We start from the raw sequence: 17880 nt of genomic DNA on the forward strand, positions 1-17880 counted from the left end.
TGAGCATGCTCTTTTATGAATGTCTGTTTGTGAAAACCTTGTATTTATAGTATTGGAATAGGAGGTTGAAACAAGGCAGATTTACAAGGTCAAGGTCTGGAGAAAAGAAACATTAGCGCTACCGCATTTGAGGGGAAGGTGTGTGTTTTCCAGAACAGGGAGATCTTTTATCCCCGGGGTCACTGCTTTTGCTGTAGACATAATCCTGTTCCAAGCAGAAAAACAGTAAAGAAATATTTACAATGTAGACTTTCTCTTCTGAGCCTTTCAATCCTTGAATTTCTTCCAGCAGCATCACAAATGGTGTTTAATAATGCAGACACATTGCGGTTTGGGGTGGCAGGTGCTGTTCCGTCATATGGTATTTTAGAATACAAAGACACATTCTTTCAGAATCAGGCATTCAAATTAATAGATTAGTAGCGTATTTCCTAGCAAAGATGCCTACAACTTAAGGACTCAATTCCAAAATCTTGTTCTTTTAATAAGAACACCAGACACTCAACACAGAACACTCACCCAAATAATATGAAAACATTCTTTTAAACTGTAATGTTTAATAAACTTGCTGGATATTGTTCACTAAACTGCCTTATCAATGAATGAATTACATTTTCAATAGTGCCACCAGTTGTCTGATGCCCTGAACAATTGCTACGTTGCCAGCTGGGTTTTTCTCTGCCTTATGAACAAAACCCCTCAAGGTTTTAGGCTCTGGTTTAAAAAAAAAAAGTAGGGTCAACACAAGTCTGCTTATGCTTAAAACTGCTTATTTTCAACTTTAGTTTTCAAAATGTACTCCAGGTCATTTCAAATTTCACGCTACCTGAAGGTAACAAACAATGTAAGAGAACATTTAATTACAAATATGGTACTCTAAAAATGGAAAGTTCTCATTTCATTCACTATGCTCAAATACAGTAAAATAAATGTATTCAATTTCTCGTTACTTCTGCTTTTCCCCAAAGAAGTAAGGTGGTTAAACGTTATACACCTTTCCAAGACAATGGCCATTCACGGATTCAAAGAATTTCAGGGACTGAAATGGACCTTAAATATTACCTCTTCTACCCTACTTCCATTGAGAGACCAAATGCCCACTATAAAAATCCCGGCCACGTGGTCAAATGGCGTCTGTGCAGACAGCTGCAGTACTGAATCCGTATTTCCTGAGGCAGCCCGCTGACTGTTAATAAGGCAAGTTATGTTCAAGTGATGTCCTTTTACTTTTTCCACTTGTCACTCTAATCGCTCACCTCTGGAGCCGCTCAGTACAGCGCATGTCCCGATAGGACAAGGCTTCCAAAATTTGCAGAGAGCCACTGAACCCCTTTTGTGTCTTCTCTTTTTTTCTTCCCCCAATTATTTTATTAGTTGGAGGCTAATTACTTTACAATAGTGTCTTCTCTTTTTCAATTTTGATCATCCTAGTCTCTCTGGTTATTTGTCGTAAGACAGGACCCCATGACCCCCTTGATCCTCCATTCGTCAATATCTCTGGTTAATGCTGGTGCTCAAAGCAAATGAAATATTCTAGCTGTGCCCTGACCAACACAGAACAGAGAAGGGTAGTGTCGTCTTCTTTGTGAATAGAATACCAATGCATTTTAAGATCATATTGGCTTATAGGTAACAACATAACTTTTAAGCCTATACCGTGTCAGATCTCCATATTCTGTATTTGAGAGGTTAGTATTTTGGGTCGAGTCTAAGACTTCTCAATTATTCATGTTAATATCAAATTTATTACATTCATATCCTTCCAGCTTGTTATTTCCTCGATTCTTATTTTATTACCCAACGTATTGCTCTCTCTCAGTTGAAGCCATTCCGTAATCATCATGGCCCTCTATGTACCCTTGTTACTACTCCTAAATATACTACCTTAGACAGACTATGAACATTTTGATTATTTCCCTAAGTCTGATTGAAGGATTTTGAACCTAATAAAGGGGAAATGTGTAGTTCATGTTCCTTAGAATTAACCCAATGAGATGAATCAGTCTTTATTTATGACCTACATAGAGCTGAAGAGTCTGCTTATATTGTGCCATGCTTATAAATGAAATCAATTTACTAATTTTTTTCACAGAACATAAACCATTTCATAGTATACATGATCATAAGATTTTGGGTTTGCTTCAGTCAGTTTGCTAATTCTAAGGCATATAGTGTACAGTGAAAAACATAGTTATTTTAGAATTTAATGCAATTGGCTGCTCTAAGAGATACTGTGACATTTGAAATGTCATCACCTCAGAGCAGATTTAATGGGAACCAGGTGGACAGGTTGCTGGCACCTGGATGCTTTTATGGCACACCTTCATAAAAGCGCTGCCCTAAGTAAGAACACATCCTAAGTGTAGCTATTTAGCTTGGGCTCATATAACAGATGGAGAACATATCACACTTTTTGAAGTGAGAAAGCTGACATAACAGTTCTAACCACATTTTACCAAGATGTATCTGATGACTATGTGATAAAAAAGTTCACTTCAAATATAAACGGTATGTTACTCCTGCCATTTGTATTCATATTATTGGTGTTACTCAGCTGGGATCCACACCAAATAAGGATTACAGGAATATCCGATCGATCCAACTGATGTAAGCAAGGGAGAAAAATTTCACAAGATAACTTTAGCCCTTTCTTGATAATTGTATTATTTCCATTTCATATTTTGTCCTGGCGTATAGTTATTACTTTGGTAATTTTTTTTGGGGGGGGAATGGCAATATAAGAGTTTAAACATCAACTGGATCAATTTTATAAAGGAAACACAACCAACAAATAGTTAACAAACTCATAAGTGTCTTGGTGATCCTAACTTGAGGTCTGTAGAATCTCTAAAGATGACTTCATGTAGCAAAATTAATTCATAATCTTGGTGTAGAGAGCTTGAGACCCAAGGGACTCTGTGCGCATACAGAAAAATCATACATTTACTTTGCAAGTGGGTAAAGAACAACAAGCTGATGACATCAATATGCAATAATTAACAAGGCTCTATTACTTGAAACAAGGCACAAAAGAAATTCCTTTCCCGAAATTCCTTTGTCTGCATTCTCCATAGTATGTTTAAACCTAACGTTTATGGCACAGGCAACCATGTGCATAAATCAGAATGCACAGTGAAACATATAAAAGGTTATCATAAACAAAGTTTTTAAAAGACTATAGAACTGCTATTCATGAAACTGGTTTACTTAGAGGAAGAGAAAAATAAAATGAGAATATTGGCATTAAATCCATGATAGCGAAACCACGGGAGCCAAGATATCAAAAATAAATGTATTTAGTTATGCCTCTGCCAGGCAGCCTGCTTTGCCTGTACTGTCTGCCAGTCATCATGCTCACTTAAAGCCAGGATCTACATGCTCCGAATCTCAACCATTCGTCTTGGCACCAGGTCTCCTCTTAGAAGGTGCGCTCTGTGAGAGAAGCGTCTGAAGGGGGACCAAGAAGCCATCTAGTTTATATCCTCTCAATAAAATAGTTCCCTCCATGATTTACTCCTCGGTTTGGAGTCCCAGCCTGTAAAGAAGGAAGCTAGTCAGTAGTTTTTCAGGCATGTGCTCCATTTTATTTTAAACTCTATATTCAGAAAGTAAAGCACAATTTGGAATTTTATACATTTGTAAAGTGAAAGTGGGACTTCCCTGGTGGTTCAGTCGGTAAAGCGTCTGCCTACAATGCGGGAGACCAGAGTTCGATCCCTGGGTCGGGAAGATCCTCTGGAGAAGGAAATGGCAACCCACTCCAGTACTCTTGCCTGGAAAATCCCATGGACGAAGGAGCCTGGTGGGCTACAGTCTATGGGGTCACAAAGAGTTGGACATGACTGAGCGACTTAACTTTCACTTTCAAACATTCCTTCCAGTTGTACCAATTACTGCTTTCAGCATTGACTATATCTGGTGTCCATGGAAATAATAAAGAGAAACAGTTAAAGCAAATTATAATTTCAAAGTTAAAATGAGCCTGGTAAAAGTGTTAGATTTAAAATTTATACAGAATTTCAGACTTCTTTAATAATTTTAATGTAAATTATTTTTTCCAACTAGGCCAGTAGAATACCATATTATGAATGAAATAGATTATGGGTTTTAGTTCTATATTAAAGTTGGGTAATCAAGTATTTTATATTTATTATAGTTACTTTTATGTAAATATATAATAAAACATTATATATTTATTTATAATAAATATATAATATCATTTGATGATTTTGAAATAACTTTCACACACACAGGTACCTATATATACACGCAAATTTTTCCCCCTGCAAATTAGGCAACTTTGGGAAAAATGCCTTCCTGCCTAGGAGAAAGTATATTTAAAATTTCTTAAAAAAAAAAAAAAAACAGTTGCCAATTTGTCTGATATATTCACTCTTAAGGCAAACCTGAGAGGAAAGTGTGTTAATGATTTTACTATAACCAAGTAAAACAGAGTTCTTCGCCAGATAGTCTTATTTCACTGTTACTGTCAGTATTTGATACTTTGGATGTCATGTAATGTCATTCTGCAGTATCTTAAGTCTCACCTACTGATGCCAATCATGTCACAAAACACCATAAATATGATAATGAAGGTAAACCTTACTCCACACGGTCATTTCATTTTCAGTGTCTACTTACCAAGTTTTCTGAAAGAAAGTCACTGAACAACATAGGCAGTTTTTCCTGTTTATTATATAGTTATTCTAAGGGGTAAGCGTAACAACATTAACTTTGAGAGAAATAACATGGTCCAGTGTCAAACACAAAGTACAACATTTTACAATGAAACCACAGCACAAAGTGATGGAACGTTCAAAATCGGGTTCAATGAAACATTTCATCATTTCACTCTATAAAACCCTGCTGATGGCCTCAACTGACGAATTTTTAAAACCTGTTGCTGTTTAAAACATTTTAACACCAAATGTTCTTTTTTAAGAGAATACACATCCAGGCAACTCAAACTGTAAGCAGGAAATATATCAACCTCTTTATAAAAATTTTATCCAAATTTGCAACATTCGTAGTGTATTTTGAAGTTAAATGTCCTGAGAATAAACTCAATTCCTTGCTTGTTGATGACTATAAGCTCAAAGAAAAATCACAAGAAAATTAAATTTCATAGTTCTTTGTCTGTGACCTTTCAGATACCTTCTACCCTAGCTTCAAAACCATTTTGTGGCCATATATAATATAAACACCCATGTATTACATGCATCATTTATACTATCTTGGAATTTATCCATCATCTTTACTAAAACGAACCACATTTTAAAGACACTATATATCATGCACCCTGAAAAATTATAGCTAGGGCCTCAGATTTCCTATCTTTTCCACATGCGTTACAGGTACAAAATTACAAGTATTTTTCAGCTGACAGTATAACAAACTGCATCAGGCAACTGGTATATTGAATTCAATATATCTCTAATTTTCACACTACACTTCTGTGGGATACTGTTGTTACTGACATGCACAATTAGAGATGCTAATCAGGCTAATGCAAATATGCATAAATAGACAATGTATGCATATATAGTATATTCACTCAGTTAACAGTTTCAAGTGTGTATATATTTATGTAGATATATACACACATGGCAAGTATAGTAAGGTTACTACTGAAAATACATCAACAGTTTTGAATCATATTTGAAAGAACATACAGAACTGCCTTATAGGTTATCTGGCTTTGTTATGAAACTTAGTTAAAATCAAATATAGTTTGGATTTTCTTCTATTCATGTTTTAGTACAATACCCAGTTACTTACAACCCTATAAATCAGCTTTTTTAATGAATATTGATTGACAATTGCCACATATCATACACATTAGAGAAACATTAGTGATAGTATATATAATCACTTTAATAGTTGACTATCAAGTCATAACAATATAAGCATTAATGAATGCTTATATTTAATAGTTAATAAAACACTGAATTTGTCTGAATTTGAAATTTTTTATTTGTTTATCTGGTTTCCAAATTGTTTAAATCAATAAATCTGCCCTATTATTTGGAACCATTCTGCCATACTAGTTTAGCAAACTACCTTTGAACTTAAACATGCCCCAATTAATATGTCATGTGTAATGACTTATGACACAAAGGTTTTACATACAATTCCACAAGAGCCAGTAACTTACAAGGCTGTGTCACAAATACCATACTTTACTATTCATGGTCTATAAATATACACAATACTTACATAAGCACACCCATATACACACGGACCCTTGCAAATTTATACGAATGCCTACACACCTAGGTAGATATATGCCACATATGAAAAATTTAGTAGTTCAATAGCTAAAACGTATGGAATTATTTTTCAAGGATATTATTCTACTTATTTGTTTTAAGAAATGTGGTTTTTAGATTTCATTGCTTTTAAATGAAAAAAAAAATCATGTATAGATTTACATTGGATGTAACCAAAACCTCTGCTGGTTAACACAGGGAACCCATATGGCAATTGAATGCTGGTTCAAAATATTTTTAGAAGATACTTGATTTTTTAGAATATTTAGATGAGCCAATTTAAGAACACAGGGGTGTGTGTAAATGGGTGGACCTGATACTTCTTAAAAGTCTATGACAGTATGAAAACATGGGAATTTCTGCCCCATCCTACCCCCACCTAATTAATAAAACAAGACAAAGAAGAAACAAACCATGTGGCTTTTAGAACCAGCCTTTTGAGTTCACAATGAAGTTTATACTTGATAAATGATTAGGATTTGCCTTTCTAAAATGCTAAAAGCAGGAGTATATTTATTACATTGTTCTCTATGATGACTAAAGGGAAAAAAACAAGTGCAAATGAAGAAAAGTATCAAACTGTTACCTAGAGTGCAGTGTCCTCACAGAACATTTCTGGTTTACCCTAAGGACAAAAATGCATTGCTTTTTCTGGAGGTCTCTTCTGCCCAGGAGAACAATTTAAAAATTCAGTGTCTAATATTCTAAAAAGAATTCTGTAAGTAAGTAAATCTTAAGTGCCTATAAATCATCAATTCAGTTCCACCAAAAAAAAAAACAAAAACTTCTAGCTTGATGCTAAGGATTTTTTTAATATATATATATTTTTGCTTTAGTATAATGGAATTATGCTCTGGATAGAAAGAGATCTCAAAGTCTATAAATGGTGTGCTGTTTCAATCTCTGAGGGATTTTAGTTTCAAAAAGTAAATGATATATATTGCCTCTGAACAGTCCTTTAATAAAAGTCATATGTTCAAAAGATTAAATGCTATGGAATAGCATTTCCCTCAGAACCGCTTGAATGGAAAGTTGGCCATGATATCTATCGGCAATTAGCACAAGTCCAGTTCCTTTTTGCCGTGTCTAAACAAAGCTCTGGGCTTCATATCAGTTGGCGATATCTGCCACTTACCCAGAACAAATAGCGTTTATTGGACCTTTCTAAGCAGTAGCTGTCCAAAAGATTGACAGTTCAGGGAAGTTAAAATTACTAGAATTTATTTTTGTTCTGGACTATCTGACCCCCACCAGATTTAAGGTAACTGTTCCACTGCTTTCTTTGCATTTTTGACAGTTCAGTCAAATACATACTAATCTTTTATGGACTCAACTGTATTAACTAATGCATTTTACGAAGACATAACTAGAACAGACACCAGCCCAGGCAACCTCACAGATGTTTACTGTTTCAGCTAAAACAAAGCAGTCTTTTGATCTCAGCAGGAGTCTCTGTTCACAATTTCTATTGGAAACAGTTTTAAAACCTGAAGTCTGGAACAGGTATTATTATGAACTGCTCTTTCAAGATGGAATGGTTCAGCTTGTGGTTCTCAAATAACCTGCCAGAGAAGTGTCTTTCTCTCCAACAGACAGGATAATAAGGCACTAATTATTATATGGCTAAATTTTCAAATGCTGTTAGGTTGCCTGGACTTTTTAAAAAATATTATCCTTCTTATGGTTGGAATATATTATTCACTTGGAAAGTCAGATGGTAGCATATGTAACTATAAACCAGATGGTAAAATTTGATAGTTGAGCAATTTATCAAGGAGATAAATTGATAACATTTAAAGCATTATATGACAACTGAATTTCTCTCCATCTTGAATCAAACATTTTGTTTTTAAATTCAATTTTCAAGTAAAATTTTGGGGAAAAAAACAAGTACAAACCTCCAAATGGCATCATTCATTGTGAATTTATCACCTACTGAGATATGTCAAGCCTGTGAAATAGCAAAACCATGCTACACAAGTCTTAAATCGTTAGTGTCTGAACTAGTAAAACTAAATGATCACTAGGGCATGGCTTAAATACAACAGACCATACACATTAAATTCATTCTTAACATTCAGCTTTAAAAATAATTGTTTTATGTTTAAGCAAAGCTGACTATAATTTTTAAATAGAGGACTAGGAAAGCAGAATTAGTAGGTTAATGCTTAACAATGGGTTATAATCACAGACTTAGTTTAACACAAAGGAGTTTTGCATATGAAAATTTCCAAAACACCAGTAAGATCCAGAATGTATCAGAATAGAGATCTGGCTATTTGAGACCTGATTTATATAGTACTGTTTAAAAGAATTTTTGCTTTTCAAATTGGTTTTTTGGAAGAAGTCCAAACACATTTTTTTTTTAGGTCTGTATGTTTAAAAAAAAAAAAGTTTCCTAACTTCAGCCTTTATACGTGTGAAAAATTGCATACATGATTTTAAGGAGGAATTATATAATTTACAGTAATGCCATTAAACAAGTTCTTCATGTTTAATCTATGCTTATGCTGTCTTCAATGAAAGATAAGTATAAAGAGTAAAATTTACTTTTAACAACAAAAATTAAGTTCCTAGTGCTTCATGTAAGTCTTCATGAGTTGTATATTTCACATGACTGTTTTTCCTCATATGTTAATTCACATATGGGGAGTATGATAAGTAGCTCTGAATATTGTCTAGGAAGAAAAAGAACTCTAATTGAATACTTTCATTAATTTGCAATAAAAGTACTTTAAAAATCAGCAATCCAAATTTTAAGAAGACTATGTAACTTCAGGAGAAAATGTCTGCTTAGTGCCATTTTAATCTACTTGACTAGAAAACCTGCACCAGAAAGGTACAGAAAAATTGTATCTACATGTCTACTTCTGATTAAAAAGAAAACCCCATCTACAGAAATTATGACTCTGTCTTGCTACACCATTAGTGTGTTCTGACACTAAGGTCAGGCCCATATATGAAATTCATCTAGAGCCAGGTCTGGCACAAAAACCTCACCAATTGAGACCATTTGTGTTCAATCTCCTCAATCAAATTAATCAAATCTCCTCAATAGGAAAAAAAAATAATCCCCTTCAAGGATTAATATGAAATGCCTGGATATTTCCTTTTATATGATTTGGGGTTTATCACTTCATGGTATGCAAAACTCTTTTGTGTATTTCGCTGTTAGACTTTTGCTTAGGAAACGTGAAACCTTCACCCAACCACAAACCATACACACTGCTCCATGGTCTCTTTTACACTGAGTCTCCTACTGAATCCAAATCATCCGAAGAGAGGGGGCGATACAGGTCCTGTAAGACGAAGGGCGGTACAGACTTGTTTACTTGGGTTTCTTAGGTGCCCTGTGGTTCTCTTAGGAGTGGAGCAACACCAAATGGGCATCCTTGGTTTCTAATGTCGTTAGACCTTCTAAAGTCACCACGTTTGGCTAAGAGGAAAGATCATAACTGAGAAGCCATCTAGACAGATGAAAAGGATGCTATTTTGCCTTCTTGGCTGGAGCTGCTCGTGAGCTTTCGCCTTCCTCTGTGTCGAGTTCTACAGCACCTGAGTGCCAACCTGCTACTGTGTGTCAAGGCAGTTCTTCCTCAAACACTTCCATCCCATTCTGGGAAGAAGAGGAACACGCTTACCTCACACAGTAATTTATTAGGTGCCCCAGCGGGCATTCAGCAAATTCCGGTCCCACAGCAGCAACCCAAGGGTTGCATTTGTGTACCGCATACACCCAATAAACACTGCGTTTCCAAAACAATATGTTTGGAAGACAGAAAGAATGCGAACCTGACCTCCTCGCTCCCTTCTCAAGTTCTCCCTGGTTACCTAAAGGCTCACCCATCACCTCCCCTCTTCTTCCCTCTGCCTCCTCCTGCTGCAAGATCCTTCTGCTGGTCGCCAGGCAACCAGCTCAGATCTGCAGAGAGTGTCTAGAATCCTGGCTTCCTTTCTAATTTGAACCACCCACTCCTCACATCATCTGACGGATCAGATAATCTACAAAAGTCAGCCATGTGGGAGTATAATGGGGAGCTTCATTCGACCCACACAATGCAACACGTTTCTTCCTGATATATTAAGGAATGAGACCCCAGAAAAGTTCATGGATAGAAGAGATTCTCCAGGATCTGCTTCTGTGACCAAACGCTTCTAGACAGCAATTTAAATGACAGTGTTTAGGAAAAATAGGACAGTTACTTGGTACACGGCTACTGGGGTTTTCATGAAGAAAAGTATCTGGTGTGCATATTCCTATTGTATAGGACTATTCTAAAGTATGGAAGGAGGTAACAAAATATAATTTTAAATGAAGGGAAAAAAGCTGATTAAACCATCATAAATGATATAAATAAAAATATAGATTTTATTTGTGAAAAAGCAGTCAAATGTCTCAATAATCCTTAAAAAAAAAAAGCAACTTACATTCCTGTGTTTCAAAATGAGGTAGGAAGTGTGAGTGTGTGTGAATGTAAGTGTGTGAGTGTGTGTGTGTGTGTGTGTGTGTGTGTGTGTGTGTGTGAGAGTGTGTGTGTGTGTGTGTGTGTTGGGGAGAGAAGCAGCCAACTCATTTTCCTGGCCATGTTGCTAGGCAACACAGAAGGAAAAATAAAAGTAGCTACTGTTTTCCAATTTGCAATAAAAAGAGTTATATTTATTCTTTGAAGTGTCTTCTTTTAGCACTTGCCATCTTTCACTTATTTCAGTATTTCCTGCATAGGAGTACAGCCAACCATTTGAGAAGAATATTAACCAAATTTGAAACAGGATCAGTTTTTAGGGATATTCTAGGCTCATTTTAACTGGGAGGGATTATTTGATGTAGTTGCCGCCACACCAAGATGAAAGCTCCTCTCACTAAAGCAGCTGGGAATGTTTCCACTCGTTGACATGGTACATGGATGGAGGATGTTCATTTATGGCCTAAATTCAAAAGCCTGGAAACTGAACCATCTCTAAACTATCTCATGCTCTGCTCACAACATGTGTTTAATAACTGTTTTCAGAGGATGATAAACCTTTGTCTCCTTAAAACAGGCAGGACTGTTTTTTCCCTCTCAAGTATGGGGCTGGCACTGGTAGCTTAAATGACAAAATTAAGACTCTCTAAGAGGACCATCCCTTATAATTACTTCCCAAGCGCTGGCAGTGTTAATTACATAAGCCACTGGCCACACAGCTGCTAGGAGTTGGATGGAAATTTTCTGCCTCAGTTGGACAGAGTCATAGCGAAGTAGGGAATACAGAGAGAAGAAGCAGCACATTCTAACCTCATTTGCCAACAAATGGACAGCTGTGCCAAGCGTTTTATGTCCCCAAGATGGAAGTCTCCTCCATATAGCCAGCAGGAGAGACGCTCAGGTTGCTGGCAGGGAGTCTCAAACACTCTAATCGAACACACTAACCTCGACAACTAAGCATGAGCTGAATCCTGAATCTAATGTAATTAATCCAGAAGATGACGAGAGATTTCAATGCCAGGTGTACTCTCCAGGGTATGCACTTCAAATGAGAAACTGTCCTATGCAAGAGGGCCCCAGCTGACCTATTGTTTTCTAAATTAGAAGTTTACTTTTGTTTTATTTTTTGGCCTTGCTGTGGGGCATACAGGATCTTAGTTCCCCAGCCAGGCATCGAACCCATGCTCCCTGCATTGGGTGCATGGAGTCTTAACCACTGCACCACCAGGGAAGTAAGTCCCTGTCCTATTTCTAAAGGCCTGCCCCTATAGATGGGGGCCTCGCTGGGTAACATTTATGAGAAAAGAACCACTCATTACCCCTTCCTCCACTCAACCATAGACATCTGAGAGATTAAATGAATCTGGACTTTCTTCTTCTAGCAGGTCACTAATGATTTCTATACTTTAAAATGCCAAATTATATTGTGACCAAGAAGAAAGCACAGGTATAGCACTCAGACTGAAGTAGAGTAGAATGATAGTGTTTTCTATCTGGAAAGAGTCTTTTGTTTTTTGACTGGGGCCTGGAGAGGACCGCAGACTTACCTATGATAACACAGCCATTTAGTAGAGGAACTGGTGCCCAGCTCCAGGCCTCACTGGATCATCTAAACAAGCTCGACCTGCTATTCGGAGGTTCAGTGGAGCAGGATGATACAACCTGCTGTGTTGGCGGGCCAGGCTCCAAATGGATTAGGGGTTGACTCAAGTCCCCTGCCTGCCACTTTAGAGGGTGTGTGAACACAACCTTAGCAGGAGGCTTGCAAAGGGGTCCTTCCCTCTTGGAGGCGGTGTAAATGTATGGAACATAGAAGTCTCATTTTAAAGCACACACGACAAGAGATCAAATTCAAGAATCCAGGTTTGAGTTCAAAAGTTGTCAAGGAGCCTCACCTATTAAAATATTCAGGGAACAGCATCCTCAGAGTTTCTACGAGCACACATCCCTCCCCACCTTGCCTGTAAAATCAGGACTCTGAAAGGTCCCCTGTTGCCTCCACTGTACCATCTGCCTCCTCCCCATCCCACTACTTTTATTCTTGCCTCGATCCTACTGGAAAGGATAAATCAGGTTGTGAGCGGATCCAAATAGCAGCTCTCCCATCCAGAAAGAAGAGCTAACCCCTAGCCTCTCCCTTAGCAATGGAGAAACTAACACCATTTCTGGTAGCTTTTGACTCTGATCTCCAAACTCAATCAACATCTCCATTATGACACAAGAAGCTACAAGAAACGTGCAGGTCGTGATGAAAGATAAGGTGCTTGGTGTGGGTTTCATTCACAAAAACACAGGTCACACGTACCCATCACACATACAGCACAGACCCTCAGCGACTCTGGATCACCATCCTCTGCCATAAAGCAAGTCCCTCCAGGGCCCGCCCACCTCTCCCAACCAGGCACTTTCCCTTCTTAAGGAAGGCTGGTGACCAGCGATGAGGCCTCCAGTGAAAATCCTGATAGTCCAGGAAGTTTACAAACCAGTGCCATTAAAATCTTTGTGCATTCTAGACAAAAAGAGAAAGGTGTTTAAAAGTGAAGCAGCAACTGTCTATTCTTCTTGGAATGAAGATCAGGACAAGTTTTACCAGGAAACTTAAGGTCCCAAGTCCTAGCTAAGAGAAACCAGAGCCAAAACCAGTGACCCACTGTCGGTCACCTCCTGCCCTCACCTGGTTCTTCCTTAGTGATAAGCAGCCCCAACTCGAGAGGGCTGTTTGCTGGCACCATGCCATCTGCACCAAGACATGGACAGGTCTTAAACAAGGAGTTCGCTTATTCTCTTACCCTCTGCTTCCGCAGGCTTCCGGGGCTGGTGGGTGATGGGCTAGGAGACTTGCCCGAGCGCGGAGTAGAGAGCTGACTACCCGGGGTTCCATTAACTGGAAGCACAGAGAATCACAGAGAGAAAAAAAAAAAAAGGCTTATTAAAGAATTCTCCTGACAACTCAGCTTCACAGAGCAACAAACAATTAAAGAGGGACATTTGCTAAAATTCCAGACACCTTTTTATCTACAGTCCTGAACACTAGCTTCAGGGAGAAACCTTCTTCAGAAATTCACTTGTTTTGTGAATTCTGTGTTAAATATAGCAGCAGGTTACATAGGAAAAAAAATGTACTTTGCACAGCTTTTCTGATGATTTATTAATGATGCTTTTAACTGTGCCCACAGAGATCTTAGGCATGTGGTTCTGAGACATTTTTCAATGGAATTCATGCTTAATTCTTTAGTTTAGCTTCCTAGTACAAGCCAGTGGGAGTAAGTATTAGCACAGCTCATAAGCGATATTCCCAGTGACATGTGAAAGCAGAATGCTGTCTTTTTAAGAGTTAAGCACTCAAGTCTAGTTAAGTTCCTGCATCCACTTGTGCCCTGTACATCCCTCAGCCTAACTTGGAAGGACTTGCCTCCAGCAGGACGAAGTAATTGGCACAAAGACTCAGAAACTCCTCACAGTTAGTTTGTCCTGCTGTTGAAGATAAAACTGTTTTTTTTTCTTTTAAATAGGTTTAAATCACCAGAATCAACCTGTCTCTCAAGACTGCTACACATTATCCCTAGACTGAATCAAAGTCACAGAACTCAAGTAAGTCATCCTTTTCTCTTTGTAACAGTCCCTCTAAGAACTGATAAAACACTTAAAGACCTGAGTCTACAAAGATGTATCGAGTCGCCACTATTCTGCCTGTAAAAATGTCAACTTTTCTTTTGTTAGATGTTTTACATCCACAGCCAAGGAAGTAGGGTTAGCAGTGAGACACACATATTCTCCAGGGTTCAACATAAACATTTTTCCATGAGGGAGAGAGCGATCATGCATTTAACTTACCTTCTATGAGTTCTAACATGGACACAGTCTCAGTGTCTAACCTGACCAGAGCAAGAGGCGAAATCCCTTCTCAGCACTAAACCCAGCACCGCGGAGGGAGGAGGAGGGAAGCGGCTGGATTAGTTAAGGATGGCTAAGGCTGCTCCCAGAGCAGGCTGAATGAGATGCAGGATTCATCAGCAGATGCCTTTCCTGCGTAAGGCTGACGTCTTCCAGGCAGCAGTGGGTGGTGCGGGTTCTGTCTTAGGCTACATCAAAGGTGTCGATTAAGCCTCATGCCAACGCGGAACCACCACAACCCCCACCACACCACGGACTCCCAGAAGCCGAGTCCTTTCAGCGTGTTCCACACTGAATCACAGCCAAGTGCCTCTGGGGGCAAGAGACCCAGTGATTCATATGAAAATCAAAATGACAAGACCTCTTCCGAAGCCTGGTGACTCTCCGGGAACAGGGGTAATAAGTCCACTCTCAGAAAATTCAGTGGCGAGGTACATGTTTATTGATTTTTCACACACAATGTTTGCACCAAACCTCAGGGCCCATGGATGTGGGAAGTTCCCTGTTTTGTCATCTTCTCCAAAGACCTTTAACAAATGTCACAGAGCTCATGCGGTACTAATTTCTGTTTTGCCTTTGAAATTTATTTGGTGACTCCATCGAAAACACACGCAACCACACACATTTTTTTTTTTAAACAGATTGAAGTAGGAAGCCCTGAGAATGCTTTGATTTGCGTGCCTTCTCTGGTCCTGTCTTTGTTGAATGGGCCTGCTGCCTAGGCCTCCCGGCACGGCCCTGCCCAGCCAGTGACTCTAACAGGAAGGGGTCTGAAACAGGCAAGGACTCGGGAACTCTGGGCAGAGGCAGAATGTACAGCTAATAAGGCAGGAGATCCCCTAGGGTTGACTGGCAAACAGGCTCTGGGAATATCATCTTTGCCCACATTCTACATCACTTTACATCTTTACATCACCCCTACGCAGATTGGGGAAAAAATGAGCAAATGGGAAAGCAAACACAGTACTCACATTTTTTACTTTTGGGACTCTAATCTTAGCCAGTGGAACATTAAAAAAAAAAAAAAAAAAAAGATAAAGTGCATGCCCAGTAAAACTGATTTAGGAATAGTCAGCTTAAAACAGCAAAACAAAACAACAACAAAAAGTCTGCATCTACTAAATACTCACTATGCATGCATCTCAGCTTATCGAAGACTTATTTTCCATGGACTAGTTAATACACTTAAACCTTTTATATATATACACATATATGTATATACAGGGCTTCCCAGGTGGCTCAGTGGTCAAGAATCCACCTGCCAATGTAGGAGACCCGGATTCCATCTCTGGGTCAGGAAGATCCCCTGGAGGAGGGCACAGCAACCCATTCCAATATTCTTGCCTGGGAAATCTCAGGGATGGAGGAGCCCACCCGGCTATAGTCCATGCGGTCACAAGGAGCTGGACATCGCTGAGCAGCTGAGCATGCATGCACCTACTGTCTATTTGCGCGTGTGTGCACACACACACAGTGTTATCTCACTGAACTCTCAGGGTAACTCTGTGAGGCAAGCAGCATAAAGATGATAACGTGACCAGTGAATACAGGGTGGAGCTGAAATCTGTGTACTCTTTACCCCCACCTTCCCTACAACACCAGCCTTCTAATCTGAAGGAAAACTACACAACTCAACTCGAAATCACAACCAAGCATTCTGAGAGGGGGAGCACTGGGGGTTGCTCTTGACCCCCAATCACCTATGGGGTCAACACTAGCCTACACCCTATACAGACAGGGTAGCATGTAGTGAAGTCAGATCCTAAGTATTAGTAGCAGTTGGCCAGGTAAGTAAGGTAAGCGCTCCAAGGCAAGAGGACCACCTGTTTCATGGCTGGACATGGAGGAGGGAGCAAGCGTGGCACTTGAAGGGACCCCAACAGGTGAGCATAGCAGCAAGTGCTTATGAATGAGGATGGAGGAGGCGGCAGGGGTCACATAATGCAGGGTTTCGAAATTCAAGTTAAGGAGTCTGGTTTTTATCCAAAGCACCATGAGAAGCTATTGAATGATTTTAAGCTGGAACCCAGGGGATCAGACCTGCATTTTAAAAAGTTCTGAAGAGCTCTTAAGCTGTCAAGAATGGATGAGAGGAGAACAGGAACAGGAACAGGACATCCCTTAGTCAAAAGTTCCAAGTGGGAGAGACTGGGGCACATTTAAGGGTCTTGTGGTCAAAGAGATGGGGTGGCTCTATCTTGGGTAGTGCAGTGGAGGTGGAGGGAAATAGAAACATTTTAGAGAGATTTAAAAAGTAAAAACTATAGGACATGGTAATCAATTGGTGAAAAGGATTAAGGCTAGAAGATTAAAGTGAAAGTCCCTCAGTCATGTCCAACTCTTTGTGACCCCATGGACTTAGCCCGCCAGGCTCCTCTGTCCATGGAATTCTCCAGGCAAGTTTCCTGGAGTGGGTAGCCATTCACGTCTCCAGGGGATCTTCCCAACTCAGGCATCGAACCCAGGTCTCCAGTCTGCAGGCGGATTTTTTATTTTCTGAGCCACCAGGGAAGAGACTTAAGACTCAACATGAAAAAAAAACAAAGATCAAGGTATCTGATCCATCACTTCGCGGCAAATAGAAAGGGAACAAGTGGAAGCAGTGACAGATTTTATTTTCTTGGGCTTCCAAATCACTGCCGATAGCGACTGCAGTCATGAAATTAAAAGACGCTCCTTGGAAGAAAAGCTATGACAAACCTAGCCAGCATATTAAAAAGCAGAGACATCACTTTGCTGACAAAGGTCCATATTAGTCAAAGCTATTTGTTTTTCCAGTAGTCATGTACAGATGTGAGAGCTGGACCAGAAAGAAGGCTGAGTGCCAAAGAATTGATGTTTTTGAACTGTGGGGCTGGAGAAGACTCTTGAGAGTCCCTTGGACAGCAAGAAGATCAAACCAGTTCATCCTAAAGGAAATCAGCCCTGAACATTCACTGGAGGGACTGAGGCTGAAGCTGAAGCTCCAATACTTTGGCCACCTGATGCGAAGAGCTGACTCACCAGAAAAGACCCTGATGCTGGGAAAGGTTGAGGGCAGGAGGAGAAGGCAGTGGCAGAGGATGAGATGGTTAGATAGCATCACCAACTCAATGTACATGAATTTGAGCAAACTTCGGGAGATAGTGAAGGACAAGCATCATTGTATGTATCTTGATATACATGGCTGGCATAAAAAAAGAAAAAAATTTGTATTGCAAATTGGTGTCATTTTTGCAGTGTGATATGAGGAAACTGAGGTTCAGAGAGGTAAC

At 39.2% G+C, this 17880-nt stretch overlaps 1 protein-coding gene across 3 annotated transcripts in view; it reads right to left on the minus strand.

Moving 5' to 3' along the window:
* The window catches only part of DCLK1 (doublecortin like kinase 1), a 157667-nt gene that overhangs the window by 70437 nt on the left and 69350 nt on the right, over nucleotides 1-17880 (minus strand). For 2 of the 3 annotated variants that reach the window (XM_020893392.2, XM_070471800.1), the window contains exon 3: nucleotides 13522-13616. In XM_020893392.2, the coding sequence (XP_020749051.1) occupies nucleotides 13522-13616 (95 nt within the window). Of the gene's footprint in view, nucleotides 1-13521; nucleotides 13617-14566; nucleotides 14811-17880 lie in introns of those variants that run through there. The other variant, XM_020893408.2, reaches the window with a different exon arrangement.

The sequence above is a fragment of the Odocoileus virginianus genome, chromosome 8 (genome assembly GCF_023699985.2).
Source record: "Odocoileus virginianus isolate 20LAN1187 ecotype Illinois chromosome 8, Ovbor_1.2, whole genome shotgun sequence".
In the NCBI taxonomy this organism is placed as follows: domain Eukaryota; kingdom Metazoa; phylum Chordata; class Mammalia; order Artiodactyla; family Cervidae; genus Odocoileus; species Odocoileus virginianus.